We start from the raw sequence: 21535 nt of genomic DNA on the forward strand, positions 1-21535 counted from the left end.
GCAGCAGCACCCCGAGCCCCGGCTGTCCCTGGCTTCGGGGGCGTGGGCTGGTGAGGACGCCGCACCCACAGGCGCTCTCTTGCTGGTTAGGGACAGGGCTTGACGTGAGGAAGGAGAAGCCTCTGCAAGGTTTTCCTCTTTTTGCAGTGGAGAAGGACGTTACCTTCCTCTGAGTAAAACTGCTGTAGTAAAAACTAATAAACATAAAGTTATTTATTTAGCGTTAGCTGCAGGTAATTCAGTTAGTTTTTAATCTCGAAGGCAAGGAGTGTGTTTCGTGGCCAGAGTGGTTCTGCGTAGCTACTGCCGCAGCTAGAGTAGCTCTCCATCACGCTGCAAAGGGGTTGCCTGAAGAGTTCAAGAAACTCCTTGTCGGTAGTCCGTTGAATTTTGGCCCATCCGAAGCTTGCAGTGAGCATGTCGGGCATCATGATAAGCCATACAGTTCTCTATTGTTTAGGAGCTGGCCTGACATGCGACAACATGGTGTAGCATGCATAGTGTACTGATAACAGCTGAGGGTTGGATAAACAAGCGAGAAAGGAAGGTCTGCAGTTCTAGTAACTATTGCTTTTTTCCTGTTTTCTTACAGTTCTTTGATTAAATGTTAGTAGCATGGACAAAATCTTGAGTGTTCCTTTATCAGCCTGTTTTGAATCAAAGTGTATTGTAAAAGCTATGAAAATTCTCACATTTTCCCCGTAAAGTACCTTCTCACTGATATCATTGTGTAACCCTGTTTTCATTTTTAAGTTATGAATTCTATCTCCCTTTGTTTAAAGGTAGCTTTCACTTTTAGGAATAAGTTAAAAAGTCTTCGAAAGCTATGTACGCTGCGCAACTATAACTTTCCGTTCCAGCTTGTAAAGGATACTTTATGCTATATGCTTGGTACTTTTGACAAACAATGCTTTCACAGTACCTTTTAGTATTCAAGGTTTTCTGCCTCATCTTCCTTTATGTACTCGTTTCCCACTTTGCTTTGCCTGTTGTCACGACATGTAGCTTACATTTTGTATTTCATGGATGCAAACAAACGCAGTAATGCTTTTTGTCTTGCTGTCTATATTAAATGTGAGGTTGTGTACAGAAGCATTGCTTTCTACAATAAAGCATTCTTGGGCACTTTTCTTAGAAGGGATTTAAAGCCTTTTCATTCTTAGCTGAAGTACTACCATATTTCAGTAAACATTATTATAATTAAGTTACATTATTTCCTTTCTCTTGTTGTCTGATCAGAAAAGTCAGATAACCAAACTGAAGGCACTGGCAGGCTCTTTTTCATATTCCTTTATGCGTATGAATTCAGTTCCACACTCTTTTAGTTTTAGAACTCTATACATTTCAGTATGATTTAGCCTTATAAAGCAGTGGGAGACTTTGTTGGGGACTGTTTTACACAGATCATGCATCATCCAGACAGGTATTCCAAATAGTGATGCTATACAGACCATTGGATTTGTCTTTTTGCTTCAAGCCATCAACATAGTTTCAGGCTGATGAGAAAAATTATTGGAGACCATTTTCCCAGTGGAGTGGTGTATTAACTTGGCATTATTTTCCCTTAGAGAATTGCATCTGGAGTTTGCATCTGTGGTATTTTTAACTTCCAAAGTATGATTCCCAAGTAGAATACCTATTTTCTTTTTTTTTTTCCTCTTTAGGAAAAAATGTGCCTCAGAGACTACTGACCTCAGACCTTGCAGAGACCTGCTTTACCAGGCAAGTGCCTCAGTTGGTCAGTTCTTACGGTGTACTGAACAAAATTATTATTTGCCTACCGGAATGGCCTTCTCTCCTATTTTGGCAAGACTCTTTGGGCTTTTTCCTTTCTCTTTTGCAAAAGGCATATATGCACATAAATGTAGTCAGCGTAATCCTAAAAGCAAAGGTGGTCTATGGTGAAGAGATAACTGAATGATACAGCTGAGTTTGACTATAATTTTGCTGTACCAGCTGAGCTGATTTGTGACTCCAAAGTTGCTACTAACCCATAATAATGCTGCATTAACAGGCTGCATGAAATCCTGGTAAGGTCCAAGTCAGTTTTAACAACCTTCTCACAGATTGTATCTTGCCAGTTTGTATGTTGCTATATTTTTTTTTTTTAATTTCTCTTAGTAAGTGTGCCCTTTAGGTGGTCTCCTCCTGATTTTTAAAACATATGGAGATACTTAATACTAGAGATTATAGTGTGTGCTTTATTCAAATAAGATTATGCTTACAAAAATGAAAAGCTAATTAATCCTGTTTCCTAAAATACACTTTTTCTGAGTACACTATCCATCATTTCCCGTATTTCTGTTTTATAATGCTATGTATGTCTACACCCCTATGTCAGGGTCCAACTTTAGTGCACTAAAGTACGTAGATAAAATGTATCAGCTCAGGTTTTAGCTTGATCTAGGCTAGGAAACTCATGCTAGAGTCTTCAATGCTGTTTATACATTTACTGTTCACCATGCATGCTTAATGCCTGCTGTTGTTAATGCTTTCTGAATGCAGTCTGGGCATACCTTTGAGCTCTTCATGAAGGAGAGTAAAAATAACTGTAGGGTCCAGTTTGCTGGGTCAGATCCTTTCACAAAGTCCCATTCTCAACCACAGACAGTGGCAATAACCTGCTGCTACCCTGAAGTAGGAAGTAATTGGGTAACTTCTTATGAGAGCGGTCTCAATTTATTGCCACACATTTAAGAATTTGTCTTTAGTATGGGACTTTATGTCTGTTTTTCTCTTAAAGAAAAACACTAAGTTTATGCCTTAAATATTTCAATATAAGCGAATATGCATGCAGGGGGTGGGTTGCAGAATAAATATGCACCATTTTAGTATGCTTAAATTCTTAGAAGTTGATTTCTGTTATCTAAAACAGGTCAATCTTATTAGAAACCTGTTGATACAAATGGAGCCTTTTTTTCTGTTGTTCCTTTTACCCTGGAAGAAAATTTTGAGGGGTTAAAGGCTTTTTGGTCTTAAAAAAAAAGTGACTCACAGTATTTTTCCTAGTTGGAGAGGAATTAGCTTATCCTGGCAAACACACAATCTCTACAAAGTGAAGCAGCGTTTTCAAGGGCGGGTTATTAGCTTCTGCTAATAAAAGACAACAGGCAAAAGGTATTACAGGTTCTGACTTACACCCTGGCCCTTCACCACTGTATTCATCTTATAATTTTTTTAAAGTACTGAGGGTGGTTGCCAGTACTGCATCAAGAAGAAAATACCCAAAATAAAAATGAAGTTAAAAAAAACCCCAACAAAAATCAAACACCCTGGTTCTCATCCAGTTCACTCCCAGCCCATCCCTGAAAGGACACATTGTTATCCGATGTATCTTTCGGATGTAGAGCAAATTGTATCACGCTCTCAAAGGCAATAAAACCTTGGTCTTGGTTACTAATTTGTATCTCACAGCAGTATTACTTATGTGTTATCTCATTGTTTACTTCTCAGATGTGAAGAAGGCCTTTTACTTCTTTTTCACTATGCTTGTATATTCCTTTGGTAACGGGTCCTAGAAATCTCCGTGGTTTTGAGAGTATATTAGCATATGGTACTTTCTTGATAAACCTGGAAAAGCTCAAATCCTTAAGGAATATTCAGGAATATCCTTCAGGGATATTCTGACTTTTAATAGCTGGCAACAAGTGTTTAATATATCATGGCAAACGATGGGTTGTTTTTCATTTCATTATGAATCATGGCATGGCATATTGTTCTAGCTATGCTGTAGGTTGAACATTAAAAGTCCTCATACTTTTCAAATCTGAAAAATGAAGAAATAATACATCTACATTAGTATATGTCCTCGTGCCATCACATTTCAATGTGATCTGTATGAGTTTCCAAGAATAAAAGACATTGTAATTGCACTATTGCTTGTTATGGTTCTCCTTTTTTTGTAAAAACCTGCATGCATTGTTCATGCTTAACCATAGAGGGAGAAATGTAACTTTTAAGGCCTGCAGATTCTTATTTGAAATCTAAGTAAATTAATGTTGCTTTCTGTCAGTGATCACTCTCAGAAAAACTGAGAATAGGCAACTGAGAATATACAAGATTTTGTGTTCAGATGTTTAGTCTGTGACAGTTTTCATAAACAAAACTGTGTGATTTTACAAATGGTAAGTTCCACTCCTTTCTATTTCCAAGCATTTTGTGGACAATTCAGCCTGAGGTTGTTTACGTTTTGTAGCCGTCAAGAACTCTAATGCAGATGAACCTGATCCTAGTCTAAGTACTGTGCTGCAAAGTCCAGCTGTAACAGCTAGCCCAAGTGGAACGGAGAAGCAACTCCTTGTCTTTTTTCTGTCACTGGACAGTTGTCTTCTTTGACTTCAAGTACGTGCCAGTAGTTTGAAGATGAGATGAAATGAAACTGGAAATTAAGTTTTGGGCTCTTTTGTTGTTGCTTTTAATGTAGGAAAAAGGCCCAACATTTTTGTCAGATTTTTAAACTTTGCAACTGATACCTTTAAAATTCTGAAGTTGGTTGTATAAATTCCAGTTTTGATGAGAGTATTGTTAGATGTGGTTTAGTTTTTATCCCTCTGACTGGAACATATGGTAGGGTTATGCTTTCATTTAAGAAAGCTAACCTTGTTAGATGGCTAAGAAGAGAAAAAATCCTAAGTATAACCAAAAATAAATTCTCAAAATTTAATCTGTTTTCAATTACTGCTTTTTTTTCCTGAAGTCATTTTATTAATTTGATACTTTTCTCAGAGAGCTAGTGTAGACAGAATGTAGACAGACTTTCATATATTTCTTATATAAAAGAATAAAGGCACAGCATTAAAAAAATTCAAACCTTCTTTGTAATTATAGAAAGAAACAAGTAGCATAAATCTACAGAGAAGAAAGAACAGCTTTAAAATTCGTCTGAAAAGCTTGTAGTGTAGAACTAGAACACTGATCTGAAAAGCATTATATGATGAAAAGGTTGATGAAATACTGTTATTTTTGCATAACCAGACAAGTGTAATGGATCAACACAGAAATGTTGAATTTAATACAAACCACATGAAGTTGCTATTAAATGACATCAAATTTTTACCAGTTATTATTTTAGGAGAGATTAGATGTCTGTGATAATGTCTGGTTCTAGAAATCTTCTCTGACATACACTTAGTCATTGTCAATGCTGGTTGTCTCTGAAGACTGAAGGGTCTTCATTACATCATTTAAGAATGAAGTCTCCCATAGCCTGCTTATTAATTGTACCAAATGAAAGAGCACCACACGCTAAACACATGCACTGGGAGGCAAGATTCCTTAGCAGCTATTTTAGGACTGTTAGCTAGTCTATTACACATTCAAACCACTGCAGATGTGTTCATAGGCTGTTGAGTTGCACCTGAAGAAACATGAACTGCAAGCTTGCAGTTCTAGACATTTTGTTTGAAACTGTTCAAAACAGACTTGAGATCAGAAAATTCCTTCCACCTTCAGTCAGACGATTTTCAAATAGTGTATTTTAACGGTGTTATCCTTGTAGCCATTGCTTTTTTTACATGCTAACCCAGAGGTAAGAGCAGGAGGAGATTGTTACTGTCTCTACTGAGGCTGGAAGGACTATTCTGAGAAAGTATGGATCTTTTGAGGTGAAACCCTTCTGTTTGTAGTTCCTGGTTTACACAATTCATGTCAGCCCTCCTGTGCAATGGTCTGATTCAAAAAAAGTGCTAGAGGTAGTAAGGGGCATATGCTCAGCACTTGTTGGCTGTCCAGAAGCAGCAAGTAAGTTAAAACATGAACAAAATGAGCGTGCAGCATCAGTAACCTGTCTTCTCTAGAATTTAGTAATAGAAGCAGCTGGAAGAGAGACTGAGATGGAGATCCCACTCCCCCCTCTATACATCTTGGCAGTATTTATATACAAGTGAAGATGAAGGGTTTGAGAGAGTGGCATTTTACATAGCCAGAAAGACTGTGCAGGAATTTCTTTTGGACACTAAGTTTGTGTGAAAATGGTTATTGGGAAAGTCGTATGTGGTAAGTGCAGTAGTGAAGTAGATAGAAGTAACTGGCATTATGTGCAGGAAGGAAGAGGAGGTGAGGATCTGTTTATTTCTTATTCTTCTACTAACCTTGGCACTACAGTTTGGTATTTCAAGAAGAATGCATGAGCAGAAATGAAGGCAAGCAGAGGTAGTGAGATCTATTAATGGTAGGTAGATAAGGATTAAGAGAGTTGTTGGAAGGAACATGCAGACAGGGAGAAAGAGCTCTAGAGTGGATATCTTGAATGCTGTTCAGGGAAACTGGGTTAACTTTGTGTGATACTGACAATTCCTGTGCTGGCTTCGGAGTGCACTGAGCAAGCAGTGAACGAGGAAGCCTTTCAGGTGTGACAAACATGTGCCTTCCAAAGGTGCAGTTAAAGCATCTATATGTCTCTGCCACTGTGTGTATTTCTGGAAAAAAGTGTGTAACACTTAATGGGTTGTAGTTGTTACTAGCATGTCGATCCATTCTAACAGAGATGATGCAGGACAATGGAGGAATCACCACATAAAGTAAATCTGGTTTTGTACTGAGTGGTCAACTTAGAAATGACAGTGTTACACAGTAAAAATTAGTAGATTGGTGATGGTACTTAAGGAGAGGAACATAGGAGTTGAAGATACAAGCACCCCGCCTGAGACACAGTTGTGGAATATGAGCGTCCCAGAATGATGTATTGTGAGAGAGAGAAGCATCTTCAGGATTGGATATGCAAAGAAATAAGGTGTACAGGTTGGGAATGTTGAGCAGTGGAGGCATCACAGCACACCTACCAGTCGAGATCCAAAGCACCAAAGAACTGCTGCTCAGAAAACTTCCATCTTAGCCTCATGGCTTTAACTATATCAATATAATTGTGTAACTAGCTACACAGAGAAATGCTGTAAACCCTTGTGTAGGCTCTTGTTCCTATGTAAGACATTTCCACAAAGATCTGATCTTTTATTCATTAGTGTATATGAAACCTGTGTCAGTATTGACCTACTTTAAACATGGCCCTTGATGAGTCACTGGTGTTCCACCTTTGAGAAAAGTTACTCCTTCTTTGCTCGACATTTCAGTAGTTAGACTATGACACAGTTGCTTGTGGAAAGATGTAATTAGCAAAAATTATGACTATAGTTACAGAAATAAGTCTTGGTTCAGGTTGGGACACTTAACATACCTTAGTTTATTGTTTACTTCATACATGCTTCATTATTTCATTTTGCTTCTCACAGCGAAGCCCAAAAATATAACCACAATTAAAAGAATCTACCCTTCATTCTTCATGAGTTTTCTGTGCTCTTATGGTACTTAATTATTCCAGTTAATGCTTTTTTTCAGTAATGTTAGAATATACCAGCTTGCATTGCTGCTACAGAGGGCAACTCCCACAAATGTAAGAAAGCTTGGAAAAAGACGCACAACTCATACAAGAAAAGGTCTGGAGGGTGAGAGTAGCTATCTTAGGGAAAAGATGACACATTAGCAGTAGACTGGCATGTTGAAATCTTGCCAGGGTAGTCATTATAGGTATGTGCTAAAATCCCAATGACTTGTATTCCATTTCAGTTTTGCAGCTAATTCAGAGCCAGGTAGTGTCTGGTGATATTTGCTGGACAGCAAGGTTCAAATTAAAATGTGGCACATGAGCTGTGAAGTAGAGAGAAACACTGGTGAAACCTTGCAAATTTAAGGCACACAAACTGAACTGGGAAGTAAAGTAAATAATGCCAGTCTTACCTGACCTCATAAACTGATGCTGGGATTTTATGTCATCTCTGTATGAAAAGTACTTTAATTGTGCATGGACACAGCTTCAATATCACTTTTTTGGTCATTTGCCAGAGTTAGCTTCACTTTCCTGGTTTCATAACATTCACAGCTGTAGTTCATTTCACTTCCTGATTGCAACAGAACTGATTTAGCAGTGTGTTGGAAACTATTTTATTTTGCTTCTCTCCAGCTATAGGGTAATGCTGCAGGGTAATAAATGTTAGCGCTGGCAAGTCATTCTGATTGTTGCATATGTGAAATTAACATAAGTCTAACTAGGGAAGCCTGATAGTACTCTTTTTCTTTCAAGTTTTTCCCATGACTCCAGATGAAGGGTGGTAATACCTAGAACAGACAGATAAAATATAAACTGCATTGGGTGATTCCTGTGTATCCAAGTGGACATTTAACACTCTAACAGCAGTTAAATCTCAAATGTCCTTGTTTCTTTCTTCACATAAGTGGTGAAAATTAGGTTTCTAAAAATTACCTTGTCTTAGCCTAACAGCAATGATGTGTTATGTAACAGCTAAAATTCTTGATAATGCAGAGTCGTCATACTTTTTAAAATGAGCTGTCCTTAGACTATGTCTAATTCAGCAATGCTCTCTTCCTAGGCAAGTATCTGGTAAAGATTCCCAGGTAAAGTATCTGACTGATGTTTTAAAAAAATGTATCTTTCGATCACAACACAGTCATTTAAGACTTGCTTGCTGCTGCACAAGACAAGTGTTTTGCAGTTCTCTGCAGCAGCAAGCTCAGTGTTTGGCAAAAATGTGTCTATTCTCTCTTCTTTTACTGTTTTCCCCCCACCAATGACTAAACTGTTGCTTCAGGAGTTTATTTAGTGTGTGTGAATAGATGTGTATACATATTATTTGTAACTATGTTTAAAATGTATGGGTGCACGTGTATGTTTTAATACATATATATGTATGTATATGTATATATTTCTTTTTACATTTTAGAGCTGTGATGGCCAGTCACCAAGCAGAAGTTCAGAGTTTGAAGCTAGATAATGATTCAGTTATAGAAGGAATAAGTGACCAGGTACTGGTGGCAGTTGTGCTCAGTTTCAGTTTCATTGCTGCTCTGGTATATACGCTTTTAAGGTGAGAATATGTTGACAGGAATTAATTTACATACCTGAATTTGTAAAATTCTAACTTTATCAACAAATTTTTGCATTGGTGTACAAAACAACTGTGATTTTGTGACATTAAGGAAATGATTGTTTGATCACTTACTCTGTTTAACTAATTGCTTGGCAGAGTTTCATAATTTATTTCACATTTAGAATGAAATGATGCATTTCTCAAAAGTAAAATTTAACTCTTCCTTATCTTCATATGAGCAAACTGAATAGTGTTCATCATCCCTTGAGACTGAAAATAGCTGAATTCACAGCCTATGTGGCTGGTGTGTCATAGTTGGTTACAAAGTACAGAATTCTCAATAATGACTCCACAATTAAGACTGGATATAAACCTCCAACGTATGTTCTAGTTGCTGTCTCCTTCCCCCCGAGAAAAACCCAGAAAACCTAAACTTAATAAATTGCCGGATTTGTTTATAAATCAATGTGCTGGAAAACAATGGACTTTAATTTGCTTTCCATAAAGCAAATGTTAAATTCAGAATCCAGTAACTTTAGCGGTCAAGTAATCAAAGCTTATTTTTCATTTTAGAGTTTTTCCTTGCAATCTAACAAATATCTTAGCCTATGTGTCTTTGGAAAATAAGTCTGAGCTTCAGACTGGCTTTTTTCTGGTTTTATTTTTAACGTAAGTCTGTAGACTTCTGAACACGGAAGAGTTTTAACAACTAGGATACCTCAATTTTAGTGACAGTAGCATTGGCTTTATGGAATTTACTGGGGAGGATCTGTCCCTATGAGAAGTATTAGTGGGCAGGAGGTATTTAAGAGAAAGCTACAAAAGAAACCAGAAGTGGGAGAGTGTGGTTGGACTGCAAGGCAGTGCTGCTCTTCAGGACCAGGAGATAGCAAAGGCATCTAAGAGAAGTGTATGCACTTCACCTTGCTTTTCTTTCCAAGGCTGTTTCAGTTATTCAGATGCCTTCAAGAGTACCTCTTTTCCCTTTTCTCTCTTATGCTTTCTCTACCCCTTATATTGACACTTTTTAGCATTTGTAACTTGAATTTTAAGTGTTTGGTTTAAAAATAAACATTTTATTTTTGAACTTTATAAAAGAAAGGCAGGAACATGAAAAAAAGTGAGTGGAACAAGGGTCAGCAGTGGGCAAGAGTAGTGGGAGTTCACTCAGGATTGGAGAGTTCAGGGAGATGATACATTGATGATGAAGGGAGGGAGAAAAGGGCTAGTTACTGATTACCTTCACAGTGTAATGAGTTAAATAAAAGTTTGCCTGTGGATCCTGTTACATGCCCTGATGGCTTATTTTCTGGAGTGGCAAACAAAGTCAGACACAAAGCTTCCCTACTTTGGAAGTCTTGAAGTTTGTTTATTTCCACATTTTGTGACTGACTGCTGGAAGTCCTATCAGCATCCTCTTAGCTCTCGCGGCTAGAGTGCCTTCTGGTACCTTCTGAAATTATCTGTATTAAGCAGCATTTTTCCTCTACCTCTTTTGTATTGTCTCCATCAACATCTGTACAGTACAGTAGAAAATCTGTACAGTATAAAAAGTATAGTAATTCCTATTTATTTAGCACTGAAGGGGGAGGGGGAAGAAAAGGAGTATTCTTTTTATTCTCTAGTTATCTTAGGCAATACAGTGATCTGTGTGTTCCTTATATTGTGTCCATTACCCCAGTCTCTTTGCCACACATACTTCTGTACGCAAAATCTGAAACACTTACATTGGGTGGAAACAGGTCCTGGGTAACAATACATGAAAGAAAGCTTGGGGTAATGAATAAGGTTGCATGAACTGAATAAAAAGGGAAAGTAGGCAGCAAGGAGTGTAAGTTGCAGTAGATTTTAGGGGGCAAAAGGGACATCGAAAGAACAGTTAATGGATGTGGTTGCTGTACTTGTTTCCAGCAGGGAGAATTCAGTGAAGCATCACATCAGGGCATGAGCTGAAGGTCTCTGGGCTTTTGACAGAGACACTTATTAGCAGTAATTAAAATATATATAAAATTGCAGATGTTTAATTCAGTCACTATAAGATACTTTTGCAAAGGCTGTATGTCTTCAAATTATACATTTCAATAAAATACAGCCAGATTTTTGCCATCATCTTTTAAACTTGTGACTAGGTTGTCGCATTACAAATGAGACTGTGAAAATTTAGTTTATCCAACAAATTAAAGGGAGCCTCCAGTGTTTTGTATCAGAGATTCCCTACTTGTCCCAGGTGACTTACCTAACCCATGTTTATGAATCTGCAGGTTTATATCTTTTTCTCTCATTTTTTCTATCCTGTCATATCGTTTGTTTATATGATCAAGTCAGTATTTTCAGCAGAAGTGAGATCTCAATCCTTGGAAATTAACAATGGCCATCACTGCAGACTGATACACCAGTCCCCATAAGTACTGTCCCTCACTTTCCCTGTGTGAGGCTGCATGCTGAATGAGTAGGTAGCCTTCCTCCTTCTGGTAACAATAGTTTGGTGGAGCCCTTTGTGATACATAGTACAATCTTTCCATGTCGTGGGACTTTTTTCCTCAAGTTATGGAGTGCTAACACTCAGAAATGGGGAAATTAAAAGACTCCACATCTAACTTTATTTCTTTCTGGCTTGTGTTTGATAATGCCTTTAACTACATAGCACCACACTCTTTTTCATTTATTTCATTTTCTCACACTAATTGCATGACAGAAGTCTTGAGCTCTGCCTGTGCCCTCTGGGACGTTGCACAGTGTTCTGCTACCTCAGCATCTTATGCATAACTGACAGATGCTGTACATAGATCTGCAGCTCTACAAATACTCTCATGTATTCAACATAGTATGTGATACCAGAGTGAAGTGATGTAAATGAAGTATTTGTACAAGGGTGATATGTGAGTATTGCTTAGGTAACTTTACTGAATCTACTTTTTTAATTTGAGCAACTTCTTTGCTTAGTATAGCTTTTCACTGGATAACAATTTAGCAGCAAATTTGCAATTAATTGCTCTTAAAGGAATTTGAATAAACTGGCTTATAATTCACACCTTCCACTTGTGTATGATTTGAATTGAATTTCAATATTTATCAAAGTTCTGGCAAACTGAAGGTGCAAAATATGATCATTTGTAGCATCTAAACAGGAAAATACTTTTATACATGTAACACGTATGACACACAACATACACAAAATCTCGCTCATGGAGACCCAGGGTGGGCAAGAAGGGTTTTAATATATGCTTCCCATTATATAACTTGCATATATGTCACCCAAACTAGTGTTAAATAAATTTACTTTTTACAGATGACCGTGTAATTATTAGTATGAAAAAAAAGGGGTTTGTCTGTTCCTCTTTGAAGAAAGAATGAAAGAGGCAAAATGTCAAAGGTATCAGTAATGCAGTATTATGATTGCCCACATCAAATGAAGAAATATAATGCAGAAGCTCCTAGAACCATCGAGGAAATTAGGTAAATAGAACGGCTACCAGAAAATGTCCTAAAAACTCAGCCAGTCCAGCCATCAGCTCTGACAGAGGGTCAGCTTGCCTAGATCATCCCTGGAAGCAGTGCAACCTGTTTTTTGATTTAACTTTTAGTCAAAGATAGGTCACAATACCCTGAGGTAACCTTTTGTGATTTTTTACACTTAAGCGGTTAGAAATGTTTTTCCACCAACCTTAGATAACTGTGGGAAATAACCACTCATATTTATAGAATGAAAGGCTTATCCTGTCCCCTTTTCTCTCCTTGAGCAGTCTTCTATATGAACTGACATTTCTTCACTCTTTCTCTAATGTTTAAAAAATGTGGGCAGTAGTTCTCTTCTGAACTTCCTCCAACTTCTGTACGTGTTTTTATGCATTTAGCCCAAAATGGAAGACAGAATCCAGCTGAGACCTCAACAGTGCTGAGCAGAATATATCATCAGTGAAATCCATATGAATAAATAAAGCATAAAAATGCAGTTTTGAATATGATGCTGTTGACTCATATTTATTGTATCTCAACATCTCTTAATGTTGTCAGCATCATTTTTTATTCCAATTCTGTTCCCATTATGCTTTTGAATTTCAAACTTGTAATATATCCAGCCTCCTTTCTTCACTGAGTTCCTTCCCTATGATTCCTCTTGGCATCTCTAACCTGTAGTTTTCTTGCCCATAGAGTCTTTCTTTTTAAAGAGTGATTTAAAAGGAGTGATTTCTTTTTATATCCAGTCTGCTGATAGTTACATAAATTCAGCATTCTAAATCTAAGAGTTTGCCTACCCCTTCTTATGTAAATGTTATGTCTTAATCTTTTATGTAGCAGATAAAATTGAAATAATTAGGATTTTGTAACTCTATAACTTTTGGTACTGAGTGAAAAAAATAAGAAATTTATGAGTAGACAAGCAATACAAAAACTAGCGATGGAGACGAAAATAAAAATATTTCTGCGTGATTATTATAAAAGCTTTCAAGCAACTTGATTTTTTGCAGGTTAATGACTTAATTTTGTTTCAGATTAAAATGTAGTTTTAACATGATTTAGTCATTAATTATGGGGTCTGTCTGAAAAATCTTACTGCTGTACAGCTTTAAATGTCCAGAGTAACTTTAGGCTCTGGAATAGATGTCCTGTTTCCTTAATTATTAGTGTACTTCCTTTAAAATCCTTTAAAACAGGAAGGAATGATTTTTTTGCCCTTTGTTCAAGTTTGGGGTTTTTTTTCAATCAGGTATTTTTCAGTGTTGGCTCACGGTGTTCAGTTTTTCTTATTGCTTGTATTTCCTTTCACAGAAATGAACATCAGAACATACACCCAGAAAATCAAGAGCTAGTGAGAGCTCTTCGTCAGCAGCTTCAAACTGAGCAGGTGCTGTGCTAAATGTTGACATCATTTAACTATCTGGTTTGGGGTAGTGTGGACTTCTCTGAGGTTCTGGAAGAAGCTGGTCTTGAAAGTTATGGAAACTTACTTACTGTACAGAAGCATCCTTGAAATTTATCAAGTTTTGGGATAACATAGGGCTTTTTTTTAATGGATAAGTAAAGTAATTAAATACTTGGCTGGTTCTTCTTTCAAACAAGTTTTTGCCACGAGGTGGAGTATGTTAGGTTATGTTGTGTGCTTCCTGCAGTGTTCCTGGGAACTTAGTGGTAAAGGAAAGGAAATCTGGCATACAGCTTGCTGCCACAGGACAGGATTTAGATGTTTCAACTGATAAACTGTGTGTAGCAGACCGACGGTACAGCAACAAGACCAAGGCAACAAAGACTGACAGAGAGAAACTTTTTACCAAAGCCATTAGTGACAGGACAAAGGGCAATGGTTTTACATTGTAAGAGGTTAGGTTTAGATGGGACATAAAGGAGAAATTTTTTACGATGAGGGTGGTGAGACACTGGAACAGGTTGCCCAGAGAAGCTGTGGATGCCCCATCCCTGGAAGTGTTCAAGGCCAGGTTGAGCGGGGCTTTGAGCAACCTGATCTAGCAACAGATGTCCCTGTCTTGTGGCAGCGGAGTTGGACTACGTGATCTTTGAAGATCCTTCCAACAGAAACTATTCTATGATTCTATGATTGCATTCAGTTCTGACATGGAAAGGAAAGGATGGGAGAGTCTGGGCCAGGTTACTGGAAATTGCCAAGTCCCAGCAATGAAAAAGTGAGTGAAAAGCCATACGTTTGGAGAGTATTAAGGAGAGTCTGTCATCATAATACTTCTTGAAATAATGAAAGATTTTTAACTACGGTGCACATTTATGTGGAAGAGAAATACAGCGAAATGAGGAGAAAAAACCTTTCATCACAGTGAGGTACACAAGCTGATGTCTATGCTTGGCTTGGGCACACTGAATACTGCAACTGCTAAACAATGCAGTTCAGTTACCTGGCTCTGGAAAGAGCTACTTAGGATAAGGAAGTAACAGTCTGAGTTGTTATTCATGCTTTAGCATGTCTAACCTAACTTAACATGAAGGACTGAGGAGGTTCTTCCTTTGTGGTCTTTAACTGGATTGAAGCTCATGCTTCTATAACAGATGAAGGAAAAATAATGGGCTTGTCACAATCAGAACTTGCTTAGTGAATCAGTTTTTGTATTTAAGTATGCTCAGTTTTTTAATTTAAATATATTTCTCTTTCATTTGACATAGCAAAACTATGACTGTTTGACTGTTTGACTTCTAGTAAATGAACACTGGATTTATTTTTTTTCTAAACTCAGTAGACATAAAAATAGTATCTTTGCATTTCTCTTCTGTTCCAGCAGGATGCTTCTGTTGGTGATAGACATCGTTTCTATACAGATATGTCCTGTCCAGTCTGTTTGCAACAGGCTACATTTCCTATAGAAACAAACTGTGGACATCTCTTTTGTGGTAAGCAAGAAGAATGCCCAGCCCCAAAGATAAAACCAGAACAGAAATACAAAGATAAAACCAGAACAGACACACAAAATTTTGGCATTAGTACAGCCACTGTAATGCAAAGCTTTGTTTGATTTTTAACTGTTTATTTTCTAGTCTGCGTTAGAAAAAAATTTTATATAAATTGTTGGGAAAATGCATTTGTGAACAAACAGTCACATTGAGAGTGTGCTGCATTTTTTCTATGCTATCAGGATTGAAACTGCGGTTAATTTTAAAATGTCAAGGACAGAGAGTATAATTTATTTCTACTTAGTAAAGAACTAAAGAGGCTGAAAAACACTTGGAAATGTACCATTTTTAAAAAATGGTTTAGAAATAGTAACAAAATTCTGCTTGGTATTATCTTTATCTCAGAGTGTTGAGTTTTTTTCTCTTGGAAATCCTGAAGAATTAAGACTCATTTCACAATGCTTAAAAGTGTTTGCCTTTTTTTTTTTTGAGGCCCAGCTATTGAAATTTACATATAAATGCCCTATGTAGCATTTTGCTTCCTCTCTGTCAGGTTCCCAATAGGGTTCTTTCACTGCATTCATCTAGTTTTATGGAGTATATAGTGCATACCATGCCTAGTCATTTAAAAGAAAAAATTTATAAATTTGTAAAACAGTTAAAGGACTCAAATTTTTATATATTCATTCACTCGTTGAAGCTCTGATAATAAAGCCTGGTTTTTAGAATAAGTTTTAAATCTCCTGACATTTTTGTGACTTCTAAATTTTAAACTGGTAAAATTTTTAATTATTTGCTTTTTCAGTTAATGATTAAGAAGTTTTCTGTCTTTTCAGGAAAAAATACCTTAAAATTAATGATGCAGTTGAACCTATTCAGCATTTTTCTCATTAATAGAATTGAATTTTAACACATTGGTTCTTGGTATCTTCAGTGAATGCTGTACAGAAAATTATACCAGAAAAGATAGATTTAACCTAACGGCTTATATACTTCTGTTGTTTTCCTTGGTGTGTAACATTATTTCATGCAGTGCGTGTTCCAACTCAGAAGTTTAAATGCCTGCAACTTACCTTCATCAGGTTCCTGCATTATTGCCTACTGGAGGTATGGCTCATGGCTTGGTGCCATCCGTTGTCCAATCTGCAGACAAACGGTAATATTTTAAGTAATAATGGACCTGATAGTTTGGCTATCTAGTATAGCTTACCAAAAAAGCATGTACATGTGAACCGTGATAGGCTGACAGAAGAAGTCTGAGAAGCTGAAAGGATATGTAGGATGTAGACAGTGGACATTAAGTTTTCTTGAACTTTTTGCTTTGCCAAATGGCTCAAAAAATACAGATTATTCCTGCAATTCAAATTTAAGTGAGCAGCACTGGTAACTCAGCCATTTTTCTGCAAAGGAGTATGTGAAAACAGAAAACTGTAAGATCTTAACTATGATTCTTCCATGCTTTCTCTTTGGGATGTTACATAACTTCTTTACTAGAACTTGCATCTGAAAGGCCTGGCTGTTGTGGAAGACTGCCAGTAGGCAGTGTACTAGTGGTAATTGAGAAGTACCCTCTCCCTTCCTTCTCTCCCTGCCAAAAAAAAAGCCATCCATGTCAATTTCTTATTTTGTCCCTATTTTTAGTTTGTATGTGTTATTAGTTTAAGCTTTATAGAGCAATCATTGACTTACTTCCTACGCAACTTACTTACATTGTCAGTTTGAAATATGTCCCTGCAACTCATTAACACTTTGGAGCTCTGAGTCTTATAGTGTATGTTTTAACAAAAGTACATCTTTATTTTAACAGTGCACAAACTACAGAGCTAGATAATTCTGATGAATTATATAACATGCTTCATGCCCTTGCCCATACATTATATCCTGCTTTGATTGTGTGTATCAGCAGGACAAATGACTGTAAGAAGACAGGAAAGAAGGAAAAATAGATATGATTAGAGGAAGAATGAATTGGTTTAGAGAGTAGCCAGTGAGGAGAGAGACACAAAAAATAAGGGTGAGGAAGGTGAAAAAGGGAAAAATAAGTGATGATTTTTTTTTTAGTGTCTTTCCTTACATAGATACTCTTCTACCTTCCTCTGAGCAGCATGTAAATTGAGTGGTACTGCTTGCATGGTTATGGATTCATTCTCACTCTGTGAAGTAAGAAAAGTGAGGTTTGATTTATAAATGAGGAGTGGAAGTATGCACACATGAACAACATGAGTCATACAGAAGGTTTGTGGCAGAGCTAGGAGTTGAATGTAAATCTGCTCACGCTGTCATTTGCTAAGTGTGATTGCTGCACAGATAGAAGATGTGTACTTAGTGGCCAGGTACAGAGGGAGCTTTTGAATATTGTAATAATTCAAAGTGCTATGTTTCCTATAATAATCTGAACATCGCTTCCAAATACAAGTCTTAAGTTTTCAGAAACTCCTATACAGAAAGGTAACATAAGATACATATGAACATGACGTTACCTATTTTTCTATGTTTGCATGAAAGTTAACTCATGAACATAGCAAAATTCTCTGTGCTTACAAAAAAGCTGAAGGTTAATTTTTTTTCCATTAACTTATTATTCTGTATTACCCTCCTTGGTCTTGGTATGAACATCCATATGGAAAAGTATGAGTTTTGCTGCTTCTTTGCTGAAACGCAAGGCCATTCTAAAGATGGAAGAAGAATGGCCTCATTGGTTGCTTTATTTGATTTTCAGTTTAAGAAGCAAAACTAGATTAATTTGTTAAATTAACTTTATTCTCCAAATCATCTGTCCCACTTCTGAAACATAAACCATTTAGGTGTTTAGAAAAATTTACTGTAAGCCTCTTTTAGAAGGACGGTTCTTACACATGTTCTTAACAATCTTTTTAAAAAATTAATATTCTGTAAAGAGCTGTAAGCAATGAATTTGTTAAACCTTAGAGCAGTATCCATGTTAGTAGTTTTCATTTTATTTTGCTACAAACAAAGTTTGTTCTAAGTAGTTAACTGAAGGTTACTTGTTGTCATTTATAGTTCACAATGCCTGCATTTAAAAGACAGTTGCACATGTAACAAAATCTCCCTGCTGTGCCTAGGTAACATTGTTTTTACCACTCTTTGGTGAAGATCAGCAGGATGCAACCCAAGTATTTCAAGATGTTAATGATTACAATCGGAGATTCTCAGGACAGCCCAGATCTGTGAGTTTTGGGTAAATTTGAGTTGAAGTCAGTGATTTTAGGGAGATTAACAGCATTTTTTGTGATTTTTTTTTCCTTTTTGTTTCCCTTTCCTTTCCTGTGGGATATGAATTTTCTCTTCATGATGCTTAGGGACTATGCAAGTTTTGCTTAGGAAATTCATGTTTATATAGTTAGGGCAAACCCACGACCTTGAAGATATTTATTTGTAATTTGTGGAAATGTGTGCAAACTTGCATTTTTGTTGTGACTGCGAACTGCTAATAAGCCTTGAGTTCCCTATTCATGTGTTAAGCTCTTTTTTAAATATGACTCGTTAATTTGAAAGGATTCATAATTAGTTAGTAAAAATACTTTATGAAATACATGACATGCAAGCAAGAATATTCACATGATTGATCTCTTTACACTGATTAGAAGAATCTGAAGTTCTACTCTGTGCCTTGCTTCCTCAGATTCACGCCATATGCCGTCTTGATTTTTTTGTTTTCCACCTAGATTATATTACAGTCTTTATTCTGCTCTCTGAGTGAAGAAAACAGGATTCTTTTGATAAACAGCTAGGAGAGATAGTTGAAGTTCTACTAACTTTAGAAAGTCAGCCTTGTGAGCTTGTCTTCTATGTGCATGTCCTGGTTTGCAAGGTGAAATGCACACACATGCATACTAGTAACTTCCCTGCTTGTCTTCATCTGTTCATTGGGTTTGGATATAGTAACACAACATTAGCAAGAAAAATTTACATTCCAAAGAGACAAAAGAGGTGTGAGACAACTTTTTTTTTTTTTTTTTAATGTTCTAAACGACAAAACAGTTATGCTTTTGATCCACAGTAGATTGAAACTACCTTTCAGGCTCCATTGGGCATCTCTGTGGGCTCTGTGTCTACTCCCCGATAACCTGTCTGAGGTCACGCCGGAAGTCCACATTGAAGACCTAACTGGACTAGATAAATTGTCTTTGCTTTATTATACGGTATATTGTCTTAACCACATACAAAATTCCTTTCTAGAGAAATGTTCCAGCCTTGGCAATAACTCATTTTAATGTCGTGGCTCTGCGTAGAAACTGTGTGCAGTAGAAAAGGAACCAGTATAAAAAAAAATTTTAAACGTTCACCCCGCCCTACGCCTCACAACAAAAACCTGAGTATTTTCTACTGAGCAGTCACTCATTAAGATGACAGAGTCATAGCAGAAAAATGGAAAAGAGACGGGTGGTTCTTTAGTTTACTTTGAAGCTTGATCTATCCTTTGAAAACTTATGTGAATCAATATGCCAGGGGAGAGTGTGTTGTTTTTCTGAAGAACTGCAACCTATTCTACTTTACCTATTGTTTTTTTCTTGCAATCCCTAGTTGTCTTCAATTTTGGTCAATATTTCACTCCAGTTAACCTGTTTGCTGTTTCTCTCTTTCCCAGTTATTTGTTTTACCCTAGTAGTCACTATTTTTCCTTCTTAATAGATACCAATGTATTTTGTAGTGAGTTAAATCTATGTTTTACAATGTAGAATAACACGGTCTGACTGTTTCTTGAAAACATATATTCTAAACCTGACTTTTTAGCCAGACAAACTAAATCGAGAAAGTCTTGTCTTAGTGCTTTTTGTTTTAATTCTTATAAACTAACAGATTCCAAAGCTCTAATATAGTTATAGAAATTTCAGATTAAAAAAGACCCATTTAGCATGGGCCTTTTGCTAAAGCAAAATACTAACTTTTGGTTTCTTTTTCCATAGATTATGGAAAGAATTATGGATCTTCCCACTTTATTGCGGCATGCTTTCCGGGAGATGTTTTCTGTTGGGGGCCTCTTCTGGATGTTTCGGATCAGAATATTCCTCTGCTTGCTTGGAGCCTTGCTCTACCTGGCTTCACCTCTGGATTTTCTTCCTGAAGCCCTCTTTGGAATTCTGGGGTTCTTGGATGATTTCTTTGTCATTTTTCTTCTGCTGATATATATCTCTATCATGTACCGAGAAGTGGTAACACAGCGGCTGAATAGATGAAATGGATGAAAATGACCCAAATGCAGAGGTGGTTGTGGAATGTTTTAAAAAGAGAACTATAACATAAGTATGATACAGCAAGTCGCCTGTGTACAGTTTCAGTAGTTACAATTTCACAGCTGGTCATCTTACACAAATATGAAGGATTGGTATGTGGTGATGTTTAACTGGAATCTTTAATTTGTGTATTACATCCACTTCATAAGGATGAGGTTAGTTTTGTAATGTAATAAACTACCTTCATCTACTTTCACCTGATGAAAAACTGTATGTAATCAAAGTGGAAAACACCTCTTTTGGTGTGTAGTTTGTGAAAAAGGAGTTCTAGTAAAGGACTTCTAACAAAAAGTCTATTTGGGTAATCTAGACATATATAAGGAAATTCAGAAATTCTTCACATTACAGTTATCACGGCTAAATTGGTTAATGTCTCCCTGTTGTGGGCTAAAGTTTTTCAAAATAAAAGTTCTGTGTCTCTCTGGAAGAAGAAACCCAAGGACCACATTACAATTAACACCTTGCAGTTTGCTGTTGCCCACATGCTTCACAAAAACAAGGAGAACACCTCAGTATTGCTTGAACTGCACTATGTACAGGTGCATAAAATTCATACAATTTTATTTTTATATTAGGGAATATACACACAGTATCTGATCTAGATAGAGAAACCAGTATTATGCACGCCAGACTGCTTAGTGCTCTATTTTTGAATGGGAGCATGGTTTTTCTCTTTAGGCTTGTTTATTTGGTAGGTATTTGTCTTGGAAGCAGAGCTTTTATGCTGCTTTGGGTCAATGCTATGTATCTGAAGTGAGAGTTTGCATTCCTTTAGCTGCATTAAAACATTTGGCCAATGGAGAGAACCCTCAAATTTTAGATAGTGGTTGAAGAAAAGAAGTTAGAACTGGATGTTTACACTGCAGAACTTTACCTGAATGTACATTCTGCAATACAAGTATTAAACAACCTAGATATTGGGGCGTTTCATTTTCCGTTGGGATTTTCTTGTTTGATCAGTTGATTTGGATGTGAGTAGAGGGAGTTCTGAATTACCTTCAAAAAGATCTGTGATAAGGGACTACAAAAAAATCCTGGAAATGTTTT

At 36.8% G+C, this 21535-nt stretch overlaps 1 protein-coding gene across 3 annotated transcripts; it reads left to right on the plus strand.

Moving 5' to 3' along the window:
- The first annotated feature begins 1662 nt into the window (after positions 1 to 1662).
- RNF170 (ring finger protein 170) lies at positions 1663 to 20877 on the plus strand. 3 transcript variants are annotated; one of them, XM_010294367.1, is made up of 7 exons: positions 1663 to 1722; positions 8733 to 8814; positions 13650 to 13725; positions 15125 to 15233; positions 16316 to 16389; positions 18317 to 18421; positions 20162 to 20870. In XM_010294367.1, exons 4-7 carry the CDS (start codon positions 15164 to 15166, stop codon positions 20429 to 20431), a joined length of 519 nt encoding a protein of 172 aa, XP_010292669.1. In that variant the 5' UTR covers positions 1663 to 1722; positions 8733 to 8814; positions 13650 to 13725; positions 15125 to 15163; the 3' UTR covers positions 20432 to 20870. The 3 variants fall into 3 exon arrangements, with proteins under 3 accessions (XP_010292669.1, XP_010292668.1, XP_010292667.1); XM_010294366.1 differs by having other exon boundaries at positions 1669 to 1722; positions 8733 to 8876; positions 20162 to 20877; XM_010294365.1 differs by lacking the exon at positions 1663 to 1722 and having other exon boundaries at positions 8740 to 8876; positions 15122 to 15233.
- Positions 20878 to 21535: the final 658 nt, after the last annotated feature.

This window comes from Phaethon lepturus, unplaced genomic scaffold (assembly GCF_000687285.1).
Source record: "Phaethon lepturus isolate BGI_N335 unplaced genomic scaffold, ASM68728v1 scaffold9239, whole genome shotgun sequence".
In the NCBI taxonomy this organism is placed as follows: domain Eukaryota; kingdom Metazoa; phylum Chordata; class Aves; order Phaethontiformes; family Phaethontidae; genus Phaethon; species Phaethon lepturus.